At 68.4% G+C, this 23,473-nt stretch overlaps 14 protein-coding genes across 14 annotated transcripts; 7 read left to right on the top strand and 7 right to left on the bottom strand.

Moving 5' to 3' along the window:
* Positions 1 to 90: 90 nt before the first annotated feature.
* MICPUCDRAFT_4935 (mitochondrial carrier family) lies at positions 91 to 1,216 on the top strand (the record flags this gene model as incomplete). The annotated part of the gene is made up of 2 exons (XM_003055656.1): positions 91 to 735; positions 941 to 1,216. Coding segments are annotated over 2 exons (921 nt in total), but the record flags the coding sequence as incomplete, so codon positions are not given.
* A 234-nt stretch (positions 1,217 to 1,450) lies between these two features.
* On the bottom strand, positions 1,451 to 1,750 carry MICPUCDRAFT_50643 (uncharacterized protein; the record flags this gene model as incomplete). Its single annotated transcript, XM_003055120.1, has 1 exon — positions 1,451 to 1,750. One exon carries the CDS (start codon positions 1,748 to 1,750, stop codon positions 1,451 to 1,453), a length of 300 nt encoding a protein of 99 aa, XP_003055166.1.
* Positions 1,751 to 2,393: 643 nt separating this feature from the next.
* Positions 2,394 to 3,485, top strand: MICPUCDRAFT_50642 (uncharacterized protein; the record flags this gene model as incomplete). The annotated part of the gene is made up of 1 exon (XM_003055655.1): positions 2,394 to 3,485. One exon carries the CDS (start codon positions 2,394 to 2,396, stop codon positions 3,483 to 3,485), a length of 1,092 nt encoding a protein of 363 aa, XP_003055701.1.
* A 92-nt stretch (positions 3,486 to 3,577) lies between these two features.
* Positions 3,578 to 4,451, bottom strand: MICPUCDRAFT_50641 (uncharacterized protein; the record flags this gene model as incomplete). Its single annotated transcript, XM_003055119.1, has 1 exon — positions 3,578 to 4,451. The coding sequence occupies one exon, from the start codon at positions 4,449 to 4,451 to the stop codon at positions 3,618 to 3,620; it is 834 nt and encodes a 277-aa protein (XP_003055165.1). The 3' UTR covers positions 3,578 to 3,617.
* A 583-nt stretch (positions 4,452 to 5,034) lies between these two features.
* MICPUCDRAFT_13276 (uncharacterized protein) lies at positions 5,035 to 6,600 on the top strand (the record flags this gene model as incomplete). The annotated part of the gene is made up of 2 exons (XM_003055654.1): positions 5,035 to 5,657; positions 5,718 to 6,600. The coding sequence occupies 2 exons, from the start codon at positions 5,035 to 5,037 to the stop codon at positions 6,598 to 6,600; spliced, it is 1,506 nt and encodes a 501-aa protein (XP_003055700.1).
* A 1-nt stretch (position 6,601) lies between these two features.
* On the bottom strand, positions 6,602 to 7,709 carry MICPUCDRAFT_61677 (uncharacterized protein). Its single transcript, XM_003055118.1, has one exon. It carries the CDS (start codon positions 7,626 to 7,628, stop codon positions 6,645 to 6,647), a length of 984 nt encoding a protein of 327 aa, XP_003055164.1. The 5' UTR covers positions 7,629 to 7,709; the 3' UTR covers positions 6,602 to 6,644.
* Positions 7,710 to 8,130: 421 nt separating this feature from the next.
* MICPUCDRAFT_1808 (uncharacterized protein) lies at positions 8,131 to 9,750 on the top strand (the record flags this gene model as incomplete). The annotated part of the gene is made up of 2 exons (XM_003055653.1): positions 8,131 to 9,126; positions 9,271 to 9,750. Coding segments are annotated over 2 exons (1,476 nt in total), but the record flags the coding sequence as incomplete, so codon positions are not given.
* Positions 9,751 to 9,802: 52 nt separating this feature from the next.
* On the bottom strand, positions 9,803 to 10,882 carry LI818 (chlorophyll a/b-binding protein-like protein, chloroplast precursor). The gene has a single exon (XM_003055117.1). It carries the CDS (start codon positions 10,845 to 10,847, stop codon positions 10,029 to 10,031), a length of 819 nt encoding a protein of 272 aa, XP_003055163.1. The 5' UTR covers positions 10,848 to 10,882; the 3' UTR covers positions 9,803 to 10,028.
* A 304-nt stretch (positions 10,883 to 11,186) lies between these two features.
* MICPUCDRAFT_50636 (uncharacterized protein) lies at positions 11,187 to 12,675 on the bottom strand. The gene has a single exon (XM_003055116.1). The coding sequence runs from the start codon at positions 12,638 to 12,640 to the stop codon at positions 11,315 to 11,317; it is 1,326 nt and encodes a 441-aa protein (XP_003055162.1). The 5' UTR covers positions 12,641 to 12,675; the 3' UTR covers positions 11,187 to 11,314.
* Positions 12,676 to 13,062: 387 nt separating this feature from the next.
* Positions 13,063 to 14,937, bottom strand: MICPUCDRAFT_50635 (uncharacterized protein; the record flags this gene model as incomplete). The annotated part of the gene is made up of 1 exon (XM_003055115.1): positions 13,063 to 14,937. One exon carries the CDS (start codon positions 14,935 to 14,937, stop codon positions 13,063 to 13,065), a length of 1,875 nt encoding a protein of 624 aa, XP_003055161.1.
* A 118-nt stretch (positions 14,938 to 15,055) lies between these two features.
* Positions 15,056 to 16,036, top strand: MICPUCDRAFT_50634 (uncharacterized protein; the record flags this gene model as incomplete). The annotated part of the gene is made up of 1 exon (XM_003055652.1): positions 15,056 to 16,036. The coding sequence occupies one exon, from the start codon at positions 15,056 to 15,058 to the stop codon at positions 16,034 to 16,036; it is 981 nt and encodes a 326-aa protein (XP_003055698.1).
* A 537-nt stretch (positions 16,037 to 16,573) lies between these two features.
* Positions 16,574 to 17,563, top strand: MICPUCDRAFT_50633 (uncharacterized protein; the record flags this gene model as incomplete). Its single annotated transcript, XM_003055651.1, has 1 exon — positions 16,574 to 17,563. One exon carries the CDS (start codon positions 16,574 to 16,576, stop codon positions 17,561 to 17,563), a length of 990 nt encoding a protein of 329 aa, XP_003055697.1.
* A 123-nt stretch (positions 17,564 to 17,686) lies between these two features.
* MICPUCDRAFT_12317 (uncharacterized protein) lies at positions 17,687 to 18,805 on the bottom strand (the record flags this gene model as incomplete). The annotated part of the gene is made up of 3 exons (XM_003055114.1): positions 17,687 to 18,121; positions 18,147 to 18,171; positions 18,231 to 18,805. Coding segments are annotated over 3 exons (1,035 nt in total), but the record flags the coding sequence as incomplete, so codon positions are not given.
* A 1,055-nt stretch (positions 18,806 to 19,860) lies between these two features.
* MICPUCDRAFT_50631 (p-type ATPase superfamily) lies at positions 19,861 to 23,001 on the top strand (the record flags this gene model as incomplete). Its single annotated transcript, XM_003055650.1, has 1 exon — positions 19,861 to 23,001. One exon carries the CDS (start codon positions 19,861 to 19,863, stop codon positions 22,999 to 23,001), a length of 3,141 nt encoding a protein of 1,046 aa, XP_003055696.1.
* Between the last annotated feature and the right edge of the window lie 472 nt (positions 23,002 to 23,473).

Raw genomic sequence — 23,473 nt, 5'->3', positions numbered from 1 at the left:
ACGACCGCCGGCGCGAGCACGTCCGCGAGCCCGGCGTGGCTCCGCGATCTGGGCAAGCTCGCGCCGGAGATACCCGCGACGACGAAGTTGCTCCTGTGCGGCGGCGTCGCGGGCGCCTTCTCCAAGTCGTGCACCGCGCCGCTCGCGCGGATCACGATCTTGCGCCAGCTGCAATCGACCGGCGTCGTTCACGGATGGAGCGGCAGCGCGGGCATGGGGATCTACGCCGCGCTCGCGAAGATCGCGCGTGAGGAGGGCGTGCGCGCGCTGTGGAAGGGCAACGGCGTCACGGTGCTCCATCGCCTGCCGTACAGCAGCATCAACTTTTACGCGTACGAGAACATCATGGACTTTCTCGAGGGCGAAGGGAGCTGGGCCCGGAGCGGCGAGAAGTCCAAGTCCTCCGCCGGGGGGAAAGGGGGAACGAGCAGGAAAGACGACGAGGACAACCCGGAGCGCCAGGGCGGCGTCGGGCTCGGTTGGGACGTCGGCCGGCGGCTCGTCGCCGGCGGCAGCGCCGGCATGATCGCGTGCGCGATGACCTACCCGCTAGACCTCGTCCGCACGCGCCTCGCGGCGCAGACGACGGTGAAGCACTACGACGGCTTATTCCACGCGCTGTACGTCATCGCGAAGAAGGAAGGGCCGAGAGGGTTGTACCGCGGCCTCCCGCCGACGCTCGTGGGCGTGGGGCCGAGCCTCGCGATCAACTTCGCGGCGTACGAGACGTTTCGCGTCGCCGCCGCGGAGCATCAGGCGCGTTCTATACACTGGTCCCCATACGACTACGTTCGCGTGGTGAACGCCGATCCTTAAGGACTTTTGCCATCGTCTCTCTCCGCCCATCCATCGCTTTCGATCCCCGCCCTCGACGCCTTTCAACTTCAACTGACGCCTTTCAACTCCACCCCGACGTTCGCTCGTATGGAACGCCCCTCAGGACCACCTCGGGATCTTCGGCGAGCCCACGATGCGATCGCTGCTGTGCGGGAGCGCGTCCGCGGTGGTGTCCGCGACGGCGTGTTACCCGCTCGATTTAGTGCGGAGGAGGTTGCAGATGCGGTGCGCGCAGGATCGCGGGCAGAGTTTCTTGGGCGTGTTTCGCGCCATCTGGGCGACGGAGGGCATGGCGGGGTTCTACCGCGGGCTCATCCCGGAGTTTTGTAAGGTCGTGCCGGGGGTGAGCATCACGTACATGACGTACGAGCTCATGAAGAGGCAGATCGGCGTGGACACCGGGAGGTTGTGATGAGACAACTGAAGGAGACGGACGCCCGCGCCTCCTGCCGTTCGCGCGACGTTCGGTTCGTTTAGGGGAAAGTTTTTAAGAACGGATTTTTTTCCACCGGCGCGCGCGATCACCGCGACGAGAATGATGTGCGAACTCTTCTTTACACGTCCTCCGTCCGTCGCGACGCTCGCGTTCGATCGCGACCCTACCTCGCTCGCCTCACCGCCGCCCCGCTCGCTTCACCTCCTCCGGGTTCTCCTTGAACCCCATGAGTCGACCCGTGGAGCTCTGGCACGCCCAACAGAACCCCCCCCACGCGCCCATCGCCGCCGCGATGTACGCGCACGGCTTCGCGACTGACTTCGCCGCGCTCATGCCGGCGTACCACCCGATTGGGACGCCCGCGGCGGTGATCGCCGCCCAGTCGCGATAGTCCGTCACGTTGAAGTTGCTCACTGCGGGAGGGCGCGAGGGGGGGACGAGGGTGAGTTCAGTTAGGGAACGATCGGATCTGATCATTATTGATCGCGGGGGGTCGCTCGTTCTTTTCTAGGGTCGCCGCGGGTTCGGTTCGTCGCGCGCGCGCGACGACGCGCGCGCGCGGGTTCGATCCCCGCCGCGTCGCGACGGCGCGGAGGGCGACCGCGGAAGAAGAGCGAGAGTGTTGACGCGTCGCGGAGGACGGACGGACGCACCCGTGGTGGCGAGGCTCGGCGCGCGGTCGATGACCGGGTACTTTGGCGTGTCCTGAATGATCCCCATCTCTCCTGTCTTCCTTTCCCCTGCGTCTTCTCCGACGACGACGACGACCGCGCTCGGTCCTCGCGCGTTCGATCCGTCGCGCGCGTTAGCGCGATGAGCTTTTCGGCGGCGTCGGACGTGCGCGCGCGGGGTCTCGGCGACGGACGCGCGTCTCGGTGTGCGCGCCCCCGCGCGGATCGAGCGCCGTCCCTTCGACCTCGATCGAACTTGGCGCTGATGAGGCGGAGGGCTGATTTTGCGCGTTCGATACGAACGTTTATCACCCACCGCTCGGTTTCAACACTTGATCGCTTCCCCTTTCAATTTTGACCGATCACCTGTTTTTGCTCGCGGAATCGCAATCGCCCTCGAAGCGGCCGAGGAGCCACAAACGCAAACGCGCGCACCGAGACGCGACGCCATGGCGACGCCCGCGGCGGTGCTCGCGGTCGTTCGCGCCGCGCGCCCGCGATGCAGGACCCCCGCGGACGCGCTCGCGTTCGCGCTGCACGCCGCGTGCCTCGCGGAGGGATGGAACGTCCTCGCGGTGGACTCGGGCGCGGGCGTCGACGCCGACGTCGTCGCGCGGGCCGCGGACGCGGACGCGGACGCGGACCCGACGCGCGGCTGGAACGCGCGCGAGGACGGGCAGTACGCGTTCCGATACGAGCGCGCGAACGGCGACGGCCAAGGCGCGACGTTGATCGCGCGCGTCCTCGAGGACGCGCTCGTCGCGACCCTGCGAGCGCCCACCGCCGACGACGACGTCGACGTCGGCAGCGCGACGTTCGCGCTCGGCGAGCACGTGGACGCGGCGAAGGTCAGCGCGGGGGACGTCCCCGGGGCGTTCCCGAAGCTCGACGCGACGCTCGAGAGGTTCCTCGAGGACGTCCTGAAGAAGGACAAGGACGACGACGGCGGAGGCGAGGGAGGAGGAGGAGGTGGAGGAGGAGGAGGAGGAGGAGGAGGCGACGGCGATGGCGACGGCGGCGGAAGCGGCGGCCTCCTCCTTCGCGAGGGGTTCCACCCCCCGCCGTCCGGGCGCGTCCCCCCCGGGATCCCCCCGCCCGGGGCGCGATTCGACCCGTACGGCCCGCCGGGCATGCCCGAGTTCGACCCCGGGAACTTCGGTCGCGACCCCGGGCAGTGGACCGGCCGCGGCGGCGAGTTCCGACCGGGCGTGCATCCCGACGTCGGCTTCCCCCCCGGCGTCGGCAATCCCGACGTGGACTTCGGCGGCGTCCCGAGCGGGTACCCGGACGACTACCCCATCGGTCCTCAGGGGTTCACGCCGTTCGGACGCGGCGGCCCGTTCTCCAGAGGCGGGAGAGGACGCGGGCTGGGGCCTTTCGGCGGCGGGCGCGCGGGGCCGAATTGGGGATGGCCGCGAGGGCGGCCGAGAGGCGGGCCGCCGGGGACGGGGTACCCGGGGCACCACGGACCGGGCGGCGGGGACGGGTTCAACCCAGGCGGCGGGTTCAACCCGGACCTGCCGCCGCCGCCGATGGGATGAACGAATGGTGGAGACGGGGTGATGTAGGGAGACGACGACGAGCGTGCGTTTCTGAATGACGACGACGCGACAAAGTCGACGACGCCGACGTCTCGCGAAACGACGACGCGCCCTCCTCGGCCGGTAGTCTGGCTAGTCGTTCCCTCGCTCCTCTCGCACTCTCGCGTACCACGTCGGCACCTTCACGCTCGACGTCGTCGTGAACGTCTTCCCCGCCTCGCCGCCGATGATGTCGTCGTCCTTCGGAACGTTGTTCCCCTCTTTGACGACAGCGTGGCCTCCGTTGGGAAGCTGCCCAGCCTTGTGCTTGGGGTTGGCGCGATCTTCTTCCTCCGCGCGGGACGCCTTCCTCTCCGCTTTCCTCGCGCGGTTCTTCTTGTTGTTCGACGCCTTGTTCCGGGGAACGTTCCCGACGCGCTCGACGCCTTTCGCGCCCGCGCCGGGCGGCTTCTTGATGCCCGCGTCGCCGCCGCCGTCGCCGCCCTTGCCCTTCGCCTTGCCGCCTCTCTTTCCCTTTCCGAAGGAGAACGCGGATCCCTTCTCGCTCTTCTCGCCCTTCTCGCCGCCGCCGCGAGACTCGAGCAAATCCTTCAGCTTCTTGATCACGGGCACGAGCGCCATCCCCGCGGCGAGCAGCACGAGCGGCTTCATCGCGCCGTCGCTGGAGGACGTCCGCTTCTTCGTCTTGACGCCGCCTCCGCTCTTAGTACTCTTGTGCTTTTTCCCCGAGGCGTCGCCCTTCCCTCCTCGCGCATCGGGCGGGAGCTTCGGACCGCGGTCCGGAGCGGCCATCGACGCGCGATGCGATGCGATACGCGGCTCGCTCGCGTGCTTCTCCCGCGCGAAGTCGTCGGCGACGCGCGCGGTGCGAAGTGGCGCCGCGCGCGAGGACGGCGGCGCGAGATTCGACGCGTCAACGATCCTCGTCATCAAAATACATTTTGTCGTTGAGATTCTCATCATCATCGCTCCGACGACGAAGCGCCCACTCTCGCGGGCGCCGCGCACGCGCCATCGCACGCGCGGTCTGATCGGTCACGTCGCGCCGCGCGTCATGGCCGGGGACGACGACCTCCCGGAGCTGAAGCTCCTGAAGCGCATGAAAGTCGCGGAGCTGCGGGCGCTGCTCGAGTCCAGGGGATTAGGTACCGACGGCGTCAAGAACGATCTGCTGGACCGCCTCGAGGCGAGCCGCGGCGCGGGCGGCGGCGAGGCCGCGGCGAAGGAGACGCCGCCGCCGCCGTCGCCGAAGAAGTCGCCGAAGAAGTCTCCGAAGAAGTCGCCCGCGAAGCGCAAGCGCGACGAGGACGACGCCGCGGCGGAGGCGCCGTCGCCGAAACGCGCGACGACGTCGACGGCGCCCGCGGAAGAGGAAGCCGTCGCGCCGTCGCCGCCGCCTCCCGCGCGCTCGCAGACGCCGCCGCCGCCGGTCCTGACGGAGAAGGAACCCCCCGCGCCCGCGCCCGCGCCGCCGCCGCCGCGGGAGCCCTCGCCGCCGCCGAAACCCGCGCCCGCGCCCGCGCCGGTGCCTTCCTCCGTCGAAGCCGCGATGCTCGCGGCGAACGCGGCGCCGGCGGTCTTCGACGCGCGCGCCGCCGCGGTCGCCGCGCTGCAGGCCGAGATCGACGCGGAGGAAGAGGAAGAGAGGGCGACGTCGGCGGAGGACGCGTCCAGGCTCGCGGCGGAGCGACGCGAGCGCGCCAACCGCGCGTCGAGAGATTGCCCGTACCTCGACACGGTGAACCGCGCGCTGCTGGACTTTGACTTCGAGAAGTGCTGCTCCGTGTCGCTGTCCCCGAACAACGTCTACGCGTGCTTGGTGTGCGGGAAGTACTTCGCGGGGAGAGGCCCGAACACGCACGCGTACACGCACTCGTTGGAGGCGACGCACCACGTGTTCATGAACTTGCACACCGGGAAAGTCTACTGCCTTCCCGACGCGTACGAGATCGTGGACCGATCGTTAGACGACATCCGGCACGTCCTCGATCCGACGTTCACGCCCGCGCAGATCGAGGAGACGGAGACGAAGAAGATGTGGAGCCGCGGCTTGGACGGGACGGACTACCTCACCGGCGCGATCGGGTTGAACAATCTGAAGGCGACGGATTACGTCAACGTCGTGTTGCAAGCGCTCATGCGCGTCAAGCCGGTGCGGAATTTCTTCTTGAGGTCCGCGCGGGGGGGGAACGAAAGCGGCGGCGGCGGCGGCGGCGCGGCGGCGGCGGCGAGCGACGACCAGAGCTTGCTCGTTCAGCGCTTCGGCGAGCTCACGCGGAAGATTTGGAACTCGCGGAACTTCAAAGGTCAGGTGTCTCCGCACGAGTTCATGCAAGCGGTGCTGGCGTCGTCGCGGCGGCGGTTTCTCGTGGACAAGCAGTCCGACCCGGTCGACTTCATGACGTGGCTTCTCAACACGCTGCACCGCGACCTCAGCGGTAAGATGAAGGGCGGCAGCTCCGTGATCAACCACTGCTTCCAAGGCGAGCTCGAGGTGACGTCCGTGGGGCGACCGGGCGAGACTGGCGAGAGCGCGAAGATGCCGTTTTACACGCTCGCGTTGGACCTGCCGCCGCCGCCGTTGTTCCAAGACGCGATGGAGAACAACTTCATCCCGCAGGTGCCGCTGTCGCAGATCTTGCGAAAGTTCGACGGGGAGACGCCGCACGAGGTCTTGCGCCCGACCCCGGGGGTGAAGACGTACAAGATATCGCGGCTGCCGCGGTACCTCATCGTGCACTACAAGCGCTTCACGAAGAACAACTTTTTCGTGGAGAAGAACCCCACCATCGTGACGTTTCCCGTGAAGAGCCTGAGACTCGGCGACCACGTCCCGGTCCCGACGCGGCCGAACGCGATCCCGGGGGGCGGTCAACCCGTGGACAGCACGTACGACCTCGTCGCGAACGTGTGCCACGACGGCAAGCCCGCGGAGGGGTCGTACCGCGCGATGGTGCATCACGTCGCGGACGGCAACTGGTACGAGGTGAACGACCTCGTCGTCAGCGAAGTGTTGCCGCAGCAGGTGGTCCTCACGGAGTGCTACCTGCAGATTTATCAGCTCCGCGAGGGCGACGGCGGCGGCGGCGGCGCGGTCGCGATGGACGCCGCGTGACGAGCGAACGTGCGAATGAATGAATGATTAAGCTCATAGCTACCCTACCGCGACCTCGCGTCTCCCTCCTCCGCCGCCTCCTCCAACAGCGACAGCATCGTCTCCAATCCCCTCCCCAGCTCCGCGCTCAATATCGGCACGTCCACCCGCGTCGCCTCCGCGCTGTTCCTCACGACGCCGTGATCGCTCGCGCTCCGCGCGCTGTACACCACCCTCCCGATGACGCGCCGCAGCGGCAGCGGTCCGAACGCGCGGCTATCTCGCGCGTCCGACGCGGACGCGACCCCGTCGTCGCAGTCGCGAAGCACCCACGCGTGGTCCGCCGGGACGACGAAGTCGTCCTCCGCGCCCGTCGTGGACGTCATGACGTCCCCTTCCAGCGCGGCGACGCGGCGGACGATCACCGCGGGATCACCGTCGTCCGTCTCCGCATCCGCATCCGCCTCCGCGGGGTCGAGAAACGCGACGACGTCGCCGACGTGCGCGCGTCGCGGCCACGGCAGCGACAACAGCGGGCGCGACAACAGGTTGGGGTCGAAGAGCCAGCCGGGCTTCGCCGCGATGGCGCGAAACGCGACGAGCTCCTCGTCGTCGTGCTCGGGGTAGTACAGCTCGCGCACGAGGAGGGCGGCGCGGCGCGACGCGCGCGGGGCGCGCGACGCGCGCGGGGCGCGCGACGCGCGCGCGTCCGCGTCCGCGTCGTCGTCGTCGTCGCGCGGGACGAGTCTCGGGGACGTTCGGATCGCGGGCGACATCGCGTCGCCCGAGAAGAGCACCGCGCCGCACACCGAGTCCGTCGCCAGCGGCGGGTCGAGGTTATTCGCGAGCTCGTCGCGCGTGCGCTGGATCTGCTGCAGAAGGTCGGGGAAGGTCGGGGCCACGCTCTTCACGACGGTCACGCCGAGCGCGTCCCACCCGCGCTTGAGATCGTACGTGCACGTGCGCTCCACCACGTACCGCAGATCGGCAAGTGATGGGAGTGGCGAAGGTAGAGTCCTGACCGTCTTGCGCAGGAACCGGGACGCCATGGCGACGGCGCGGGATCACGCCGCGCGCGCGAGCCGCGCTCGCCTCGTCGTCGCGACCTGAACGACCTGGAGCGCGCGCGTCGCGGACTGAGAAGGCGCGCGCGCGCGTCCGCGTCCTGTCGGGGACGACGAACGCGACTCGTCATCAGTTTTCGTCGCGTCGACAAGACCTGATGACCTGACAGTGCTCGCTCTCGGCGTCGAGGACAGAGAGATGAGCGCCGCGCTCCTGCGCCGCGCGCGCGCGCTCGCGAGCGTCGCCTCCGCGGCGACGCGGCGGTCGCGCGTCGCGAGCGCGTCCGACGCGTCGCGCGTCGTCCCGTCCCTCGCCGCCGTCGCTCCGCGCGGGGACGCGCGGAAAAGATGGACGACGACGACGACGACGACGACGACGACGACGACGGGTAACAACGATCGGTTCGCCGCGCCGTTCAGCGCCGCGGCCGCGCCCGCGGAGGCGGCCGCGGACGAATACGACGCGGACGCGGAGACCTCCGCGGACGCGCTGCAGAGCGTCGTGCGCGTCTTCACCGTGCACTCGTCGCCCAACTACTTCCAGCCGTGGGCGAACAAGACGCAGAGGGAATCCTTCGGAAGCGGCGTCGTCGTCGAGGCCCCCGTCCCGGGCGGCGTCGGCGTCCTCACGAACGCGCACGTCGTCGCGGACCAGACGTTCGTGCAAGTCAGACGTCACGGCAGCAGCGTGAAGCACCAGGCGCGCGTGCACGCGGTCGGGCACGAGTGCGACCTGGCCGTGCTCACCGTGGACGATCCCGACTTTTTTCTCTCCCCGGACCCGGACGCCGGCGGCGACCGCGACGGCGGCGACGGCGCCGCGACGGCGCCGCCGCGGAGGGTGCGCCCGCTGCCGCTCGGGGACGTCCCCGCGCTGCAGTCCAAGGTGAGCGTCATGGGATTCCCCGCGGGCGGGGACAACCTGTCGATAACGAGCGGCATTGTGTCTCGCGTCGAGCTGACGAGTTACGCGCACGGCGCAGGGGAGCTCCTCGCCGCGCAGCTCGACGCGGCGATCAACCCCGGGAACAGCGGCGGCCCCGCGGTGATGCGCGGGAAGATCGTCGGCATCGCGTTCCAGAACCTCCCGGGGACGGACAACATCGGGTACGTCATCCCGACGCCGGTGATTCGAAGGTTTCTCGACGACGTCGAACGCGACGCCGCCGACGCGAGACGCGAGGGGAGGACGTACGACGGCGTCCACGGCGGCTTCTGCGGGCTCGGGATCAAGTGCCAGTGGACGGACAACCCCGCGATGCGCGCGTACCTCGGCATGGGGAAGCGCGAGACCGGGGTGATCGTGACCGAGGTGGCGCCGCTGTCCCCCGCGAAGGGGAAGCTGTTCGCGGACGACGTCTTGCTCGAGATCGACGGCGCCGCGATCGCCAACGACGGGTCCGTGTCGTTCCGCGGGTGGGAGCGCGTCGCGTTCGATCACCTCGTGTCGCTGAAGCGCGCGGGGGAGAACATCAGGATGAAAGTGCGCAGGCTCGGCGGGCGCGCGGGCGCGAGGAACGGCGCGGAGGGGGAGGAGCGAGGGGGTGAAGAGGACGAGGGGGAGCGCGCGGCGGCGACGGCGACGGCGGCGGCGGCGGCGACGACGGCGGAATCGGCGGAATCGGAGGTTCTCACCGTCGACGTCGTCGCGACCCCCCGCGCGCCGCTCGTCCCCGTGCACCAGTACGACCGCCTCCCGACGTACTTCGTCTTCGCCGGCCTCGTGTTCTGCCCGCTCACGCAGCCGCACCTGCACGAGTGGGGAGACGACTGGTACGACAAGGCGCCTCGGAGGCTCTGCGACCGCGCGATGCACTCGCACATGAAAGTCCCGGACGAGCAGGTCGTGATCTTATCCCACGTCCTCGCGGACGAGATTAACGTCGGGTACCAGGGGAAGCACGACCTGGAGGTGTCGCGCGTGTGCGGCGCGAAGGTGAAGAACATGCGAGAGCTCGCGGCGGCGCTTGACGCGCACGACGGCGAATTCGTCCGCGTCGACTTCGTCGGCGGCGACGTCGTCGTCGTGAACGCGAAGGAGGGCAGGGCCGCGGGGGAGAGGATACTGGCGAAGCACCGCGTCCCGGCGCGGATGTCCCCGGACCTCGCGGCGGGCGGGGGGGGCGGAGGGGTAGGGCGCGGACGCGACGTCTAGAGCTCGCCGAGTAAATGAATGATATTAAAATGAGACAGATGGCGCCTTCAAAGAATCAGATCAAAAAATGAACAGAAGCTTTCTTACACACCCCCGCGCGCGGGGCGGCGCGTCGAATATCGACGCGCCTCTCGACGCGCGGAGCGTTCGCATCGCGTGGTAACGAATATCGACGCGCCTCTCGACGCGCGGAGCGTTCGCATCGCGCGGTAACGTGACGAACGAGATTTTTAGAACACCGCGGTGCCCGCGGCGACGGCTGCCTCGAACGCCTTGGCGCAGGCGTTCTCGTCCGCGGTGCCGGCGCACTGCGCCTCCATCGCCTTGAGCGCGCCGCCGCCCTTCATCTCGAGGACTTCATCGCTGAGGATGAGGTTCAAGCCGGTGACGAGCTCCTGGGAGATCATCGCGACGATGGCGACCATCGCGAGGCGGCCGTTGTTCAGCTCCCTGAGACGGTGAATGTCGAGCCACTCCTCGTCTCTGTTCTTGCTCAGGCCGAGCGGGTCGAACCCGTTGTAGTCTCCGGGGGTGTGGTCGTCCTTCATGAGGAAGAGGCGGGACGCGTCGAACGGCGACTGCCACGCGGTCTGCACGCGCGACGCCTCGACGACGAAGATGAGCGCGCCGAGGCCGAGCCAGAACGGGAGCGGAACCTGCTGGAAGTGGTTCACCGCCGGACCGGTGACCTGCGCGTCGAAGAGGAAGGAGGACCCCTCCACGGACTCGCCGACGACGAAGCCGACGGTCGCGAGCATCGCGAGCCTTCCGTGCGTGATCTCCACGTCCGCGTACCTCTGCGCCTCCGCCTGATCGATGTCGTTGAAGAATCCGAAGAGGTCGATGCCGTCCTCGAACGGCGCGACGCCCTGGACGAGGCCCGCGTCGACGGCGGCGGCGATGTCCGCGTACTTTTGCCCGGCGCGGGGCTGCGCGGAGGCGACGCCTTTCTTGCCGCCGAACGCGTTCGCGCGCACGTCGCGGCGCGTGGACGTCGTCGTCGTGGGGCGGACGATCGTGGGGACGGTGAGGGCGCAGATGGTAGCCATGATGAGGGTTGTTGCGGCGGTCGCGAGAGAACGCGTGCGGAGTAATGACGAAACGTTTTTTGACGTTTCGGCGATAACGTGACAATCGACTCGTTTTCCACGGTTTAAAACCCTCCGACTCAATCTTCTGGCGCGATCGTCTGACGTGGACCACCGAAAAGGCCGGCTTCCCGAACAACTCTAACACGTTTTGCGCGCTAAATCGATTTTCAACTGTCGCGATGAAAAAAACCAAAAAAAAACCAAAAACCAGCCAACTGACAGCGCGCCAGTTCGTGTCGTCGTCGGGACGCGGCACCGACGCTCGCGCGCTCGTCGAACGCGCGCTCAGACGATCCTCGCATAACTTACCGCTTACCTTAAAATACCCTAAATTACTCATCACTCGCGTCGTACTGTACGTTGTAGCCCTACGAACGCGCCGCTCCCGTCGACGAAAATAAATCTCACTCGTCTCCTCGTCCTCTTCATCGGCTCCCCGACTGCATCCGCTCGAGCTTCTTATCGCCCAGGATCTGTATGCCTCGCTTCGCGGCGTACCGCTTGAGCATCCCGGTCTCGACCGCGTTCTCCATGCACGCCTGCAGCGTGAGCCACTCGTTCCTGTCGTCGTACTTTTTATCCGCGAAGTCGTCGACGAAAAATTCGCTGACCATGTCCACGACGGTGATCGCGACGCCGGTCAGACCCAACGCGACCGCGAGGTTGAGGAACAGCGTGAACCAGTCGAAGACCCCGATCGAGCCCTTGGCGACGAAGGAGATGCGCAGCGTGTACGCGTACCGCTGATACCTGTACACCACAAAATCGGTGTGCTGTTTGTAGACGATCTTCGGGCCCAACGAGTTCCACGTCCCTGTCGTGTAAGACACCTTCGCGTTGGCGTGGACATCGTGATTGAACGGCGTCTCGCGGTTCATGTTCGAGTACTCCATCTCGAACTTGAGGTGCATACCAGAAATGCGGTAATACGGCCCCGTCGTGGATCCACTCGGGTCCGCGCCGATGTTGACGCTGTCGAGATCCGCGCCCGCCTCGGTGAGCAAGTCTTGGATCTTGATGCTCACGGTTTCACCCTTGGCGTACGTCTTCGAACCCAAGGTCATCTTCGCGTTCGTCGTGGTGGCGTCCCACGACGTCGTCACCGTGTGATCGAAGTTCAAGTACATTTCCTCGATGCCCGGGACGAAGTAGTTCCCAGTCGCCTTGTTGCCGGCGTTCAGGGCTGGGGCTGCAAAGTTACTTTCAGCAGTCGTCGAAGTAATTGTGTTTGTACCGTGGAGGCTGACATAGGTTCCTGCCGCGGGCTTGTCCTGGTAGTACGTCGTGATGAACGCCGCGGACTCGCCCTTCGTCAGCACGTCCCCGATGTCCAGGTCGTACTCGCAGTAGTTCGTGTTGTACACGTAGTTCGCGCTGTACGTGTAGTCGTACGTCGAATTCGTGCCGGAGCAATCCGTGCCGGGGCACGTGCCGCCGCCGCAGTAAATCGGGTTGTTAGCCTTCAACGTCGCTTGCGTCGTCGACCAGGTGCTGTCCGAGATGTACGCGTTCGTGGAACCGAACGGCGCCTCCACTTTCATGTACCCGAACGACGCGACCAGGTTCGCGAGGATGTACCCTATGATCGCCAAGATCATGCCCTTGTGAAACAGAGCCACCTTCGCGTTCACGATCTTTACCTTCTTCGCCGTCGTGTACGTGCACAGCTTCGTCCACTTGCTGTCGGCCTTGATCATCTCATCTTTGCTTATCGCGAACCGCTTTCTGAACGCGGCGAAGCGTCCGGGCATCTTCTTCGTCGCGGGGTCGCTCGCGCGCGGATCGGATTCGGCGGGGTTGACTTTTGCACGGGGGAACCGGAATCGCTTCCCGTAAACGCGTCCGCAGCAGTTGAGCGAGACGGAGTCGTCGACGAGACGAGGCGGCGGATCCGGATTGGGGACGTCGGCTCGATGAGACGCGACGGGGGGAGGGGGGGGGATGGGGTGGGTCCTTCGGGGGTGGGTTGAACGCGCGCGATCTCGCTCAGTCGTGCGCGCCGCGCGTGTGACGTAATCCAGTTCGTCGATAACGACCTCGCGCTACGAGTAGTGCGATCAGATACGACGACGGCCCGGTGAAGTCAACACTGATCGCCGGCGACAAAAGGAAGCCGCCGTGCCGCCGCCGCGTCGAGGAAGGTGTGAAAAAAAACTGTTCTATAACATGCGTTTCAATCGCACCCCCACTCTATCCCACCGATCGCGTCCACCGCCCCCTCGGGATCCTCCCGGTACATCATGAGGTGCCCCTGCAGCGCCGCCATGGATAACGGCGGCGGGCGCGCCGCCGCCTTTTCGTCGCCGCCGCCGCCGCCGCGCCGCCGCCGCCCTCTCGTCTCCCCGGACGCGACCGCCGCGGCGCCGAACTTCTCCGCGAGCGCGTCGACGACGCGCGCGTCGAAGAGAGGCGGCGCGCCGCCGAACGCGACCGGCGACGGCGACGGTTTCGAAGCCGTCCCGCCCGCGGCGGACGCGTCCGAGCGGTCGCCGCGATCCGCCGACGAACACGAAGACGAAGACGCCGCCGCCGCCGCCGCCGTCGCCGCGGCGCGGTCGGACGCGCCGTAAAAGTGCCGGAACAACGCCGCCGCCTGCGCGCGATCCGGCGGCCCGAACTCGATCCTCACGTCGATCCTCCCCGGCCGCACGAGCGCGGGCTCCAGCGCGCTCGCGTCGCGGCAGGTCATGAAGAGCAGCCGACCGTCCGCGGCGCCGACGCCGTCCAAAGCGCTGAGCAACCCGGGCAACGTGAGACCGCCGCCGCCGCCGTCCTCCTCGCCGCCGCCGCTCCGCGCGCCCACCGCCGCGCCGGACGCGGCGTCGACGTCCTCCAGGAGCACGACAGCGCGTCGCGCGCACGCTCGCAGCAACCGATGAAACGCCTCGTCGTCCAGCCCGCGGCCGCCGAGCGACGCCTGGTACACCGGCAGACGCAGCTCGCCGGCGATCGCGCGCACTAAGCTCGTCTTCCCTCCCCCGGGAGGGCCGTGGAGCAAGTACCCGCGACGGTACGGGATCCCGCGCTCGGCGTACCACCGCTCCAGGCGAAGGAACGCGCGCGCATCGAGCAACGCGTCCGTCGCGTCTGAACGCTTGAGAATCACGCTCGAAATCGGCCGCGACGGCCGGCGGCCTGCGTCGATCCACTCCGCCCTGCTCGCGCCGCCGCCGCCGCGCGCGGACACCGCGGTGGACGGGAGGTACACCTGCGTGTATCGTCGCGCGGTCCCGCGGCCGAGCTCGTGCCCGGCGGCGAGGATAGCGCGGAGCGCGCGTTCGCCGCCGCCGCCGCCGCCGCCGAGGACGCGCAGTCGAACGCCGCCGCCGACGCCGGCGGGCGACGACGCGCCGCCGTCGGGCCCGGCGTCCCATCCGAACGCGGCGGACGAGTGGTCGAGCGCGCCGCCGCCGCCGCCGCCGCCGCCGCCGCCGCGGAAGTCGTGGAGGAACTGGCCGTACCACGAGTGCCTCGCGCCGCCGCCGCCCGCGCCGCCCGCGCCGCCGCCGCCGCCGCCGCCTGCGCCGCCGCCGCCGTGTCCGACCCACACGAGCGCGGCGCCGACGCGGACGCAGATCTGCTGCGCGCGGAGCAGCACCGGGATGGTCCGCAGCCCGCTCTCGAGCGGGTCGTCCGGGTCGTGCGGCGAGGAGGAGGAGGAGGAGGACGACGACGACGCGTTCGCGTCCGCGGCGTCGCACGCGGCGTCGGACGGCACGACGAGCCTCCTGGACGCTCTCCGAACCGCCGGTCGCGCGTGCAGCCAGCGCAGCGCGGCGTAGTACTGCGGCGTCCCGTGCGGGATGTCGTACGTGGAGAATATCTTGTCCTCCGCGAGACGTCTGAGGTGATGCGCGAGGCGCCACATCACGCTCATCGCGGTCGACGCGCACGCGAGCGATATCGACCCCGAGACGAATTGGTTTTGGAGCTGATGCGTCAGCGCGCGCCACATCGACGCGAGGACGGCGAGGAACGCGCCGCGGGAGGACGCGTACGCGTCCGCCGCGCAGTACGACAGCCCGTTCGCGACGCAGCTCGCCTGCATGGTCGCGTCCGCGCGGCGCGCGCTGAACCCTGCCGCGACAGAGGCGTCGCGCGATCGAAAATACGACGAATCTCGTTCATCGCCGCGGCCCGTCCGCTTCCGCTTCCCTCATCAGAGGATGACGCGCGGGGGCGGCACGGCGTCCGCGGCGCGCGCGGCCGCGCGCGCCGCCGCGCTCCCCCTCCTCCTCCCCCTCCTCCTCGCGACGACGATACCCCTCGCGCGCGCGCGCGTGGACCTGTACGACCCGTACACCGGCTACGTCGACCACGCGGTCGCGAACCCGGCGCAGGCGTCGATCCTTCGTCGCGTCCGAGACGGCATGACCGACGACCCGAACCGCGCGCTGCTCAACTGGGAGGGCGACTACCCGTGCAAGCAGCCGTGGGTCGGGATACGCTGCTACCAAGGGAACGACGTCACGCATCTCGACCTGTCGCATCGCTCCATCGGAGGCGACCTTCTGGACGCGATCGCGGAGCTGGACACGCTCGTCGAGCTCGACCTCTCGTCCAACTTTCTCACCGGGCCGATACCGACGGCGATCGGTCTCATGCCGCGCCTCGCGACGCTGAACCTGCGCGCGAACCGCTTCACGGGGGGGGTCCCCGCGACGTTGGGGAACTCCAGCTCGCTGCGGCACGTCTCGCTCGCGCAGAACCGGCTGCGAGGCACGATCCCCGCGGCTGCGGCGAACAACGCGAAGTTGACGACGCTGGATCTGAGCGCCAACGCGCTCACGGGGCCGATACCCACGGAGTTCGGCGGCGTCGCCGCGCTCGTGGAGTTGCACGTCGCGAAGAACATGCTGAACGGGACCGTGCCGAGGGAGTTCGCGGGCTTGGCGCGGCTGCGGTCGTTTCGCGCGCAGGGGAACGTGCTCGAGGGCACGGTGCCGGATAACTGGGGAAGCGGGATGCTCGACTTGGAGGCGATCGACCTGTCGAGGAACTTTCTGTACGGCGACGTCCCCGCGAACTTGGCGAACATCCCGAAGCTGAGGGAGCTGCGGTTGAACCATAATCAGGTGTGGGGGACGACCCCGGCGGCGCTGATCGCGTTGAACGCGTCCGTCCCCGGGTTCGTCATCGTGCGGTGACGACGACGCGGCGGCGGCGGCGGCGGCGGCGGCGGCGGCGGGGTAGGACCGGCGAGGTAGCGTAGAACTAGGTAGCGGCGCGTTGAACGCACGACGCGAGAGAACGTACTGTAGGAGTCGCGGACGACGCGACGACGCGCCCGTTGCGTCCCCCAGCTCGGGCTGAGGTCGGACGGGGAGACGCCGCAGGGATACCCGCGCCGAAAAGACGCTCGACTGAAAACGCAGATGACACGCAGCTCGCACCCTCGTATTTTCCTCTGCCCGGCCGAGGGGCGAAAGCCACGACGGTCGTCCGTCCGCGCGCGCGCCACTCCCGGCACACGCGCCGCGGGGATGATCGCGCGCGCGTACGTCCGCCGCTGCGTCGCGGGTCTTCTCCTCGCCCTCCGCTCCGCGTGCGAGAGCGCTCGCGAGGGCGCGCGCGACGGGCTGCGACGCGCTCGCGTCGCGATACGCGTAGCCTCCTCTCGCTTTCGCGCGCTCGCCGCGCGCGCGCGCCGCCGCCGCTCGAGCGCCGTCCGCGCGAGCGCCGCCATGGACGACGCGGACTCCGACGCCGACGCCGATGCGGGCGTCGCAGACTACGGCGTCGAGCGGTACGACGACCCCGAGCGGCACGACCCGCTGCGCGACCGGCTCCTCCCCGCGCTCGGACTCGCGTCGAGAGAGAGCCGACACAGCGTCATCGTCACGTTTCTCAACGCGTGCGGGGAGCGGTGCCGGCTGTACTGGATCGACTACGCCGGCAAGGTGGTCAGGTACAAGACGCTGTCCCCGGGGGAAACGCACCGGCAGCAGACGTTCGAGACGCACCCGTGGACGTTCGCGACGGTCCCGGACGACGACGCCGTCGCGAGCGGCGGCGGCTTTCGACGGCGACGCCTCGCCGTGAACGGGTACCCGGTGTACTTCGCGTCTCGGGAGCGCGACGGCGACGGCGACGGCGACGGAGAGACGACGGGAGCGGGAGACTCGACGCGGCGGATCACGCGCCCGGGGTGTAAGGCGTGGCGGCACGACGCGCATCGCGAGTTCCCGCGGTTTTTCCGCGACGTCTCGAGGGCGTTTTTGATGACGCACGCTCGGCTGCGGCGAGAGAGGGCCGCCGCCGCCGCCGAGGGAGAGGGGGGCGACGCCGGCGACGTCGTCCGCGTGAGCGTCGTGAACGACGCCGCGATGGACGTCGAGGACGCGCCGGTGTCCTCGAGGACGAGGGCTAGAACGCGCGTGTCTTCCGCTCCAGCGGAGGCGGCGACCGTCTCGTCCGCGAGCGGGGACGAGGACGACGACGAAGACGACGACGACGACGACGAGAAAAGAAACGAAAACGAAAACGATTCGGCGGCGAGACACACGCTCGGGAGCCTCCCCTCGGACGTCGTGCATCACATCGTGAAGCTCGCCGCGCCGAGCGTGCCGTTCTTCTTACCGGTGGACGACGTCCGGTGCGACGTCGAGGAGGCGGTCGCGACGTCGGAGAGCGAGGAGGAAGTCGCGAACGCCGCCGCCGACGCGACGGCGTGAGCGACGCCGACGACGACGCCGCGCGCGAGAGTACTGTAGTTGTACGCGTCATGATGAACGACGATCGCGGACGCTTCCTACGAATACGATGCTACGAATACAAAAACGACCACGCCCCGTCGACTAAAACTTGATCCCGTCGTCGTCCATGAGCTCGACGATGTCGTCCTCCTCTTCCTCCTCCTCGTCGTCGTGCGGTAAACTCTCGCGGTTGTCGTACCGCCAAAACCCGGTGTGATCGCACAGAATCTCAATCACCGTGTGCGCGCACCCGCACCGCTTGAGATCCTCCAGCGTGATCCTCCCCTCCACCGCGGGTTTGACCATGTCGAAGATCTCGTCGCGGACGTCCAGCATGTTCAGGTCGTAGTTCTCCGGGTCCGACGTCCACGTCACGTGCACGGATTTCAAAAACGTCCAAATCTCCATGTTGGTCAGGTACCCTTGCTTGTCCACGTCCAACACGCGAAAAAAGTACGCCAAGCTCGCGGGGTGGTTCTTATCGCTCCACGCGAGGACAAAGTCCAGAAACGCGGTGAAGTCCATCTCGGACGCGATCTGCTTCCGCCGGCGCTCCAACGACTGCGCGACGAACGGATCCGCGGCGGCTGCGTTGGCGCGCGTCGACTGCGCTCTATACGCCTTGGCCGCCGCCGGCCCTTTCAACGAGTGCTCCTCGTACAGGCGGTTCACGAACACGTCGGTCAAGCCCTGCGCGTTGCACGCGTCCGCGATGCGCACGTCGAACGTGTACCGCTTGAACTCCGCCTTGGATAGAGTCCCGTTCATGTCGAGGTCCAAGTCGAGGAAGGATTTGTACACGCGTTGCGCGGATGCGAGCGAGAACCAATTTTTATCCAGGCTCGGGTCGTCCTCTCTCGCGGCGTGTAGCTCGTTGAAGTCCGCGAGCGCGTCCCCGGAGAGCAGGTTCGATATCCGCGCCTTTCCGCGTCGCCTCGGGTCGTCGAAGAACATGAACCGTCGCGTCGCGATCCGCGAGTATTGTTTCATGAAGCCCGCGGTGAGCGACTGCAGCGCCGCCATCGTCGTGACCGACCTTCCCACGAACGCCTCGAGCTCGTCCTCGGTGAGCCACCCGTCCGCGTCCGCGTCGTGGCACCCCAAGTTAATCCGCGACTGCGTCAGCGCGACGTGCCTGACGACGAACTCCATGAACGTCCGCCCGTTTATCCTCCCCAGCCCGTCCCTCTCGAAGCGGTTAAACGTCCGCGGGGAAAAATAATGCGCGACGCGTTTCTCGCCGCCGCCGCCGCCGCCGCCGCCGTACGAGCCGTACACCTCCTCCTCCGCGTCGTTCAACCGTCTCACGAACACGTCTCGGACGACGCACAGCTCGTCGTACGCGATCCTGCTCTCCGCGGTCGCGAGCGCGGCGGCGTCGTCTTCGCTCAGCGGGACTCCGTCCGGGGTCGCGCGCGGCGCGACTTTCGCGGTGGGATCCCCCGACCGACGCGCGACGACTGACGTGATGACGTTCCACAGATCTTCGAGCTCGTCGTCCTCGAGGAGGCCGCGCTCTTTGTACTGCAGCGCGACTCTGTGCGCGGCGGACCTGAGCTCGAGCGCGAGGAAGCTCTCGTCGTGCTTCGGGCGGAAGAACGTCGGTATCTTCGCCGCGGCGGTCGAGCGCGTCGTCGTCGTCGTCGTCGTCGTCGCGGCGTCCGCGGAGGCTGCGCGCGCGGCGAGCAGCCTCGCGGTCTCGCGGTCGACTTCGTCCTCGATCTCGTCCGGGTTTCGGAGCGTGGCCCCGGGTCGCGCGGGGAACGCCGACGCGAGCTTCGACGCCCACGGCGCGATCGACAGCGCCTCGCGCGACAGCGTCATCGTCGCCATCGCGTCCGTCCCGAGATTCCTCCCGAGATTAGATTCCTCCCGAGACGTCCGGACTTTTGGATTCGCGCGGAGTCGTCGCGCGGACGACGACGGCGGCGACGCGCGAGGTCGCGCGGCGAGCGACGACTCCGCGCGCAGTGGTCGAACGTCCGTGAAGACTCGAACGCGACTCCTGTCGACGTCCGCGGCGTCACGCGCGCTTCGTGCGGCGCGCTGTGCGAGTCCCGGGGACGCGCGTTTTCGTGACGCTTCCGCAGGCGTTTCGCCGATTTTCGTTTCCCCCGAAAGCAGTTCGTCGCGCGGGAAGACGAGCAGATTTGGATGCGACGAGATCGCCCCAGTCCTTCGCCGCGCGTCCCCCCCCCACCCCTCGCGGCGCCCATCCCGCGCAACCCATGCACTCGGGCGATCACTAGATAGACTTCTACGACGACGACGTCGACATGCGCGACGACGACCGCGGCGGCCTCCTCGTCCCCCCGGACTCGACGCCCTCGAGCGGCGGTTACGTCGATTCGAACACGCCGAGGAAGCGGAAGCGCATCACGACGTACCCGCGCGACGACCCCGGATGGCTCGCCCCGTTCAACGCGCTCGTGTTCAAGTACCCGACCGCGATGTTCCTCCTCGCGATGTTCCTCCTCGCGGCGGCGCCGGCGTTGATGGACCACGGCGCGGTGGACGTGACGCGCGCCAAGCTCGGGTCCACGGACGGCGGCGTCGGCGCCGGGCGGTACATGCCGCTCGTGCGCGAGAAGGAAGCGCGCGCGGGAGCGGACGAGACGACGACGACGACGGCGGCGGAGGCGGAGGCGGCGAGGCCGCGGCCGCTCGTTTTCGCCGCCGCCGACGACGACCGCGGCGGCGACCTCAGCGAGAAGAGCTCCCTGCTCGGGGAGAAAAACAAGCGCTCGTCGTCGGACGACTTCGCGTCGCATCTCGAGGCGATCCACGTCGCCGTGCGCGACGAGCACGCGGGCGGCGACGAGCCGTCGTCGCACGCGCGCTTGAAGGTGTTGGGCATCTGCTGCCCGAGCGAGGTTCCGCTGATTCACGGCATCCTCGACAAGCGACCGGGCGTGCGCGCGGTCAAGGTGATCGTCCCCACGAAGACGGTGCTCGTGGAGCACGCGCCGTCGGTCGCGAGCGCGGCGTCGATCGTGGACGCGCTGAACCGCGCGCGGCTTCAGGCGTCCATCGCCAACGTCGTCGGCGACGGGCGCGACTACGGCGGAAAGAAATCCAAATGCGCGGACGTCCCGCTTCCGCCGTGGACGATCCTCATCGCGTGCGCTCTGCTCCTCGTCTCTTTGCTCCACTACGCGGGCGACGAGGGCGACGACATCTATCACCTGCGGTGGCTCGCGCTCGTCGCGGTCGCGATCGGCTCGCCGCCGATCGTCCGGAAAGCGATCGCGAGTCTCCGCAACGGCGTCGTCGACATCAACACGCTGATGATGTGCGCCGTCGCGGGCGCGTGCGCGCTGCAAGAGTTCGGCGAGGCCGCCGCGGTCGTCGCGCTGTTCGGCATCTCCGAGTGGCTCGAGGACCGCGCGATGGGGAGGGCGTCGAGCGCGATGGGCGCGGTGTTGGCGTTGCGGCCGGAGCGCGCGACGCGAGCGGCGGAGCCGGGCGAGCCCGTCGCCGCGGAGGACGTGCGCGTGGGCGAGGTCGTGCTCGTGAAACCAGGGGAGAAGGTCCCCCTGGACGGCGTCGTCGTCGCGGGCGGGAGCGCGGTCGACGAGTCCGCGCTCACGGGCGAGAGCGTCCCTGTGAAGAAGACGATCGGGTCGAAAGTATACGGCGGCACGGTCAACCAGGGCGGCGTCTTGGAAGTGGAAGTCACCGCGCTCGCGGGCGATTCCGCGGTGGCGCGGCTCGTGCGCATGGTCGAAGAAGCGCAAGCGCAGCGAAGCGACGTGGAGAGGGCCGTGGAGACGTTCGCGAAGCACTACACCCCGATCGTCGTCCTCGCCGCGATTTTACTCGCCACGGTGCCGTTCGCCGCGGGGGAGACGAGCACGAAGTACGTGTACATCGCGTGCGTGCTCCTCGTCGTCGCGTGCCCGTGCGCGCTCGTGTTGTCCACGCCGGTGGTCGCGGTGTGTGGACTGACACGCGCCGCGCGCCGAGGCATGCTCGTCAAAGGCAGCGCGCACCTGGAGAGGCTCGGAAAGTTGCGCGTGATCTGCGTGGACAAGACGGGCACGCTGACGGAGGGCGCGTTCGCGCTCACCGCGGCGACGCTCGCGACGCCCGTGACGTCGGGCGGCGGCGTCGGAAAACCACCTCGCCCGGCGCTCGGCGCGGGCGCGTTACTCCGCTGGGCGTGCGCGCTCGAACTCCGCGCGTCGCACCCGGTCGCGAGCGCGATCCTCGCGGGCGCGGGCGCCGCGGTGCGCGTCGCCGCGAAGGCGTGCGACGTCCGCGACTTTACCACCCTCCCGGGCGAGGGCGCGTCCGCGACGGTGGACGGGAGGCTCGTCGAGGTCGGCGGTCCCGCGCTCGCGTCGAGGCGCGGGTGGATCGACGACGACGCCACGCTCGCGAGCGCGGTGGCGTCGTGGGAGAGGCAAGGCGCGACTGTGGTGTGGGTCGGGATCGACGGCGCCGTCGCCGGCGCGTTGAGATGCGAAGACGCGACGCGGATCACCGCCGCGGGCGCGGTGACGCGGCTGAAAAATCTTGGCACCGAGGTCATCATGCTGACGGGGGATAACGAAGGCAGCGCGCAGCGGGTCGCGGCCGAGGTTGGGATCGACCAGGCGAACGTTCACGCGCGTCTGTCCCCGGCGCGGAAGATGGAGGAGATCGTCGAGCGCGTCGGGGCGCTCGAACGCGCCGCGAACGCGCGCGGATCGCTCCGGCGGCGGTTCGCGGGGAGAGGCACGCTCGCGATGGTCGGCGACGGCGTCAACGACGCGCCCGCGCTCGGGGCCGCGGACGTGGGCGTCGCCATGGGCGTCGCCGGCGCGGCCGCCGCGATGGAGACCGCGGACGTCGCGCTGTTGACGAACGACCTCTCGCGCGTCGGCGAGGCTGTCGCCATCGGGCGTCTGTGCGTCAAGAAGATCAAGCAAAACATCGTCTTCAGCATCGTCGCGAAGGCGATCGTGTTGGTTCTGTCCCTGATGGGGTACACCGGGCTGTGGGAGGCTGTCGTCGCGGACGTCGGCACCGCGCTCGTGGTCATCCTCAACGGGATGACGGTGTTGAACGCGCGGAGCACGGAGCGCGCGGGGGAGGACCCGGGGATGATCGGCTCCGGCGGGAGCGTCGCCGGCGCCGCCGCGGGAATTTTCTTCGGAGGGAAGGACGCGTGCGTCGCGAAGACGCACCACGCGCGGGAGTTCTTCCCCGCGTCCCCGACGCTTCAACGGCAACGCGCGGAGGATGAGTCGCACGGCGTCGTGGACGTCGAGATGGGGCTCGTCGCGGGTCGCGCGCACTCGCACTCGCACTCGCACTCGCACTCGCCGCCGAAGACGAAGGTTTTCGATAAGAATACGCTTCCGAATCCGCCGCCGTCGCCAGCGACGTCGCCGACGAAGGCGTCAGATCCCGCGACCGGCGCGAGTTCCTGACGAAAGTGCTGACCCGGGAAGTAAGCGATCGAACATGTCGATCGCTCGCTCGCTATGAATCCCGGGTCTGCGGAGCACTTCGCCGCAGGCGTCCTCCACGCCCGAGTTGTTACGTTTTTTTGTCCGCCGCGCGCCGCGCGCGGAAAAAAAAACGAACGGCTGAGAGGCGCCGTGACGGCGTCGGACGAATCCTTTCGCATCGAAGGAGTCCGAACGCCCGATGACGTGGAGCACGCGGCGGCGGAACACGAGTAGTGTATGCGCATAGCACATTATGAACGTAAGTTGCCTCAACGAAAGCGCCCTGTGTACACGTACTGTGTACGTGTACGTACCTCCGCAGTGCCACTCATCACTGCAACAACGACCAGGACGACAGCTGTCTCGAACGAGTCTCAGGTTCGTCGTCAACTTTTTCAAACGCGTCGCGGGCACCTCACGCGGGCACCTCACACCTCACGCGCCCGAGGGT

Source organism: Micromonas pusilla (genome assembly GCF_000151265.4).
Source record: "Micromonas pusilla CCMP1545 genomic scaffold MICPUCscaffold_1, whole genome shotgun sequence".
NCBI classification, from domain to species: Eukaryota; Viridiplantae; Chlorophyta; class Mamiellophyceae; order Mamiellales; family Mamiellaceae; genus Micromonas; species Micromonas pusilla.
The sequence above is the reverse complement of the archived record's forward strand: the minus strand, read 5'-3'. Positions and strand labels throughout refer to the sequence as shown.